Here is a 3,926-nt window from a genome sequence, read left to right as displayed (position 1 = left end):
TAGTTGGCCCGAATTATACCAAATAGTATCAGATTTTATGGTTTACCAAAGTTACACGTAGTTGGCCCGAATTATAATAGTACCAGATTTTATGAGTTACCATAGTTACACGTAGTTGGGCCGAATTATACCAATTTTCACCAGAGATTTAAATTTCCCCAAGTTGAACGTAGTTGAGCCTTATTATACCAAATTGCACCAGAACTTATAATTTTTTAAATAAATTTGCCTGGGACGAATAACCCCATGTAAACAATTATAACGAATTCTATTATTTAAGGTTTCTTCATATTATACGGTTATTTCATATATTAAAGAATTAGTTTTGTAATACTTACCTGAATTACAAGGCGATCTGAGTGGATCCTTACTAAGATAGTGCAGGAAGTGGTGGATGAAAAAGATAAACAACTTAGGAGGCTGGTGTTTGGATTTTTCCTCCAAATTTTCGCTCAGTCTCCTAAGTTGCTCATCTTCTCATCAACCACTTTCTGTACGATCTTAGGGTTTTATATCGAGAAGGATAAGTAAGCGGTTTTTTCTAAAAGGAAATGAAAGGTTGGGGTGATGAAATGAGAAGGAGACTAGGGTATTTAAGGATAAGTGGGCGGTGGTTGGTGATGCCTGTACGCGCTACAATTATAATGTAAGACTGGTACAACTACCAAGTCTGGTAAACGATATCATTTATTATCATTAATGTATTGAAAATAAAATAAAAAATTATATTCCAAATAATAATTAATGTTGGAAAAGTGAATAACAGAGATATCTTTGCAAATACAAATTAAGTGAAAATATCAAAATATAAAAAACAAAAGTACAAAATAAGAAAACAAAAACATATCTCAAGAAGATGCGGCCGTGCCATGTTGAGAGAGTTCATTTGATGAACAGACATTTATTTAAAATTAGGGTTTCTGACAAGTCGAGAATAAATAGATGTTACAATGAATTAAATGAAATGAAAGAAATGAAATGAGTAGTGGGTATTAAAGGAAAATTGAGGTGTTGTTTATTATCATTAATCTATTTAAAATGGGATTATAAAATTCATTGAAACACGACTACTCGAAAAACAATTTATTCATTGAATCTAACTGCTTCCTTTACTCATCCTCTCCTTGACTATATATATATTCCTGATCTTACCCTGGAGATCACATAAACCCTAAACGTCGTTCTTCAAAAACACATAAACCCTAAAATAATCATCAATATCTTACTCGCTGATCTCAGACTCTTCATCAGATGAAAAACCCATTGTACACCTTAAAAGCAAGAAGGATGGGTATTTCATCTGATGAAGAGTCAGATCAGCGAGTCCTTCAAAAACACATAAACCTGAGAATAATCATCATTCTCTTACTCGCTGATCTCAGACTCTTCATCAGATGAAATACCCATCGTACTTAACACCATAAAAGCAAGAAGGAAGGGTATTTCACTTGATGAAGAGTCAGATCAGCGAGTCAGAGTTTGGTCAGCGAGTTTGGTCACCTGATGTTGCTGACTGGGAAATACAAGGTTTAATCTTTGTTCAGGCAAGAAAAACATGATTACAAGTATAAAGCGTTGATTGGCGTTGATTGCTCATGCTTATACTTGTAATCTTGTTTTTTTTTGCCTGAACAAAATTAGGCTTTGTAGGATGCAAAGACGATGTAGGTTTTTGTATTCAGTTTTTTTGGTTTTCAGTTTTTGATTTTAGAATTTTGGATATCTTCGTTTGTAATTTTTGGTTTAACCTCAGTTATTTTAAAAAGATATTTTTAAAGAATAATTACTTTAAATAAGATAATAATTTCCCGTGATTTACGCTTATCCATTATGAATAAAAAAAGAGGCGTCTGCTTGATGATGTCTTCACGCGTAACCAGTATAAATGGGGCTATAAATGAGTGCGGATTTTTGATGTAAAACTGGTCCAACTACCAAGTCTTATCAGATGTTAGGGTTGCATGTAGGTTATTAAAACGTCAACGTTACGAGACCCAAAAGTTTGTGAAATATTTCCATTAATCACAAAAAAACACATAATAATATTAATAACCAAATAAAAACATAATATAAACATACAGAAAACATAATAATAAGTTCAACAAAAACTAAAAACAAACATAAAAAAACACAATTATTTAGAGTCTTTTCCTCCATGGATGTTATGTTAACCATCCATGGCGTGGATCTTGGTGAAGCTACGTGCGAGTTCCTCGTAGCTTGCCCTGTCTTCCCGGTACATCACTGCCACCTCCTCCCTCACGACGTCGCCTTCCGCCACCAGCGGATACAATAGAATCTGGGCCAGACTCATCAGCATCTGGGCCACAGATGTCGCGATGCACCACATATCAGGCATGAGCATCGGATGGAAGATGTTGCCACGATGGCTCACATTGGGGTGGAAGATGGGGGTCGGGAAATGCACCTTCGGTGGCTTCCAGAGGAAATCCGGAGGGAAGATGATGCGGAGAAAGAAGACACCCCCTTCGTAGGGAGTTCCCGGCGGACCGGTGATGGTCGACGTCCACACATACACGTCCTCTGCATCCACCCCGGCGGAGTATATGGACGACGGGTTTCGCTGGAGGTCAAGCAGGTATCGGCACATCCAGTACTTGGGACGTGTTGATGACGCCGGACGAATGTTGTGAGCAAAGTGGGCTATTTGGGGAAATTAGGGTTCTGAGTAAGCAAAGGGAAAGATAAGATTTATTTTTTTGACGTTTAAGGAATGTTTTTTTCTCTGCGATGGTGTTATGAGAAGGCGAGGGTGTGGTATTTATAGAAGAAGAAGTTAAGCGGTGGCATGCATTAATGGCATCGTCTCACTATGGGATTTCTCTCACTATACAAATGCTGCCTTTCTCTATTCCCACACGCGTCGTTTCCTTTTAGATAACATAATTTAATAACGACAAGACAGTTACCCGACAACCAAAGAAGAACAATATTTTAAACCGACTAATACCAAACCGAAATCCTCTAATTAAATATAAACTGATATTTATTACAATAACAAACCAATATCCTCAAAATAAATTTAAATTTAGCAAACAACACGATCCCACAATTTAGTTCTTAAAAAACCATAAATTCAAATCGACAGCATGAAAGAGTGAACATATGAGACTGTTAATTCCTACTCTTTTTTTTCTTCTTCTTCTCATGCTGCACCTCCCCTTCCTCGACTGAAACACCAGATTGTTCCTACATGGTAACAAAGATATGTGGTTTATACTATAGTTCTACCTATTAGTATCAACTAATACCTATTACTACCAAATAATACCTATAAGTACCAAATAATACCTGAATTCCAGACCGTTGTCTGGTCAAATACTTTCTGACAACCGCTGCCTTCGTCTTCGTCTTCTTCTTTTCCTTCTTTGCAACCTCTCCTCCAACTTCTTCATTCTCTTCAACTTTTTCTTCATTATCTTCTTCTCCTTTTTTCCTTCTTCTCCTTCTTCTCCTTCATCACCTTGTTCTTCTCCTTCCTTCTCTTCTCCAAGACATTCACTTTGAATTGCCTCTTTCACATAAGATTCAACGGACTTCAATCTAATATCCACGCCATTGATTTGGTCTCTCATTAGTTGGAACTGCTCATCCATACTCTTCTTCAACCCCTGAATCTCCACAATCCCACTCGGCGCTGGAGATTTAGAGGAGGTATTCTTCGCTGGTTCAACTCGGTTTTTTTCATCGTCCAAGCTCATATCCTTCTAGAATATCGGCTTCCCATCATCAATTATACAACTCGTCCAAGTATCAGGAATTGTATCACTGTTATCTGGGTCTTCATACCTTTCCATGATACCAGCTAACATATCTTCCTCATCAGCAGATGGTTCCAAGATACTCTGGATATCTTTGGTATTACCGAGTGTTTCGTAGAGGTCCGACAGAGGAAATCTTTTGAA

General features: G+C 37.1%; 1 protein-coding gene across 1 annotated transcript; it reads right to left on the bottom strand.

The window, feature by feature from the left end:
* Positions 1–2,167: 2,167 nt before the first annotated feature.
* LOC18991915 (ubiquitin-conjugating enzyme E2 11) lies at positions 2,168–3,722 on the bottom strand. The gene is made up of 2 exons (XM_006415253.2): positions 3,485–3,722; positions 2,168–2,664 (listed from the first exon to the last, which is right to left on the bottom strand). Exons 1-2 carry the CDS (start codon positions 3,720–3,722, stop codon positions 2,168–2,170), a joined length of 735 nt encoding a protein of 244 aa, XP_006415316.2.
* Between the last annotated feature and the right edge of the window lie 204 nt (positions 3,723–3,926).

The sequence above is a fragment of the Eutrema salsugineum genome, unplaced genomic scaffold, assembly GCF_000478725.1.
Source record: "Eutrema salsugineum unplaced genomic scaffold, Eutsalg1_0 scaffold_5, whole genome shotgun sequence".
NCBI classification, from domain to species: Eukaryota; Viridiplantae; Streptophyta; class Magnoliopsida; order Brassicales; family Brassicaceae; genus Eutrema; species Eutrema salsugineum.
The sequence above is the reverse complement of the archived record's forward strand: the minus strand, read 5'-3'. Positions and strand labels throughout refer to the sequence as shown.

What these genes read in the sequence shown, in the direction of transcription:
- LOC18991915 (XM_006415253.2), bottom strand. Translation starts at nt 3,722, where the DNA reads ATGAGCTTGGACGATGAAAAAAACCGAGTTGAACCAGCGAAGAATACC. An exon ending in GAAGGAAGGAGAAGAACAAG is followed by an intron (nt 2,665 to 3,484) that starts GTGATGAAGGAG and finishes TTCCCCAAATAG; the next exon opens with CCCACTTTGCTCACAACATT.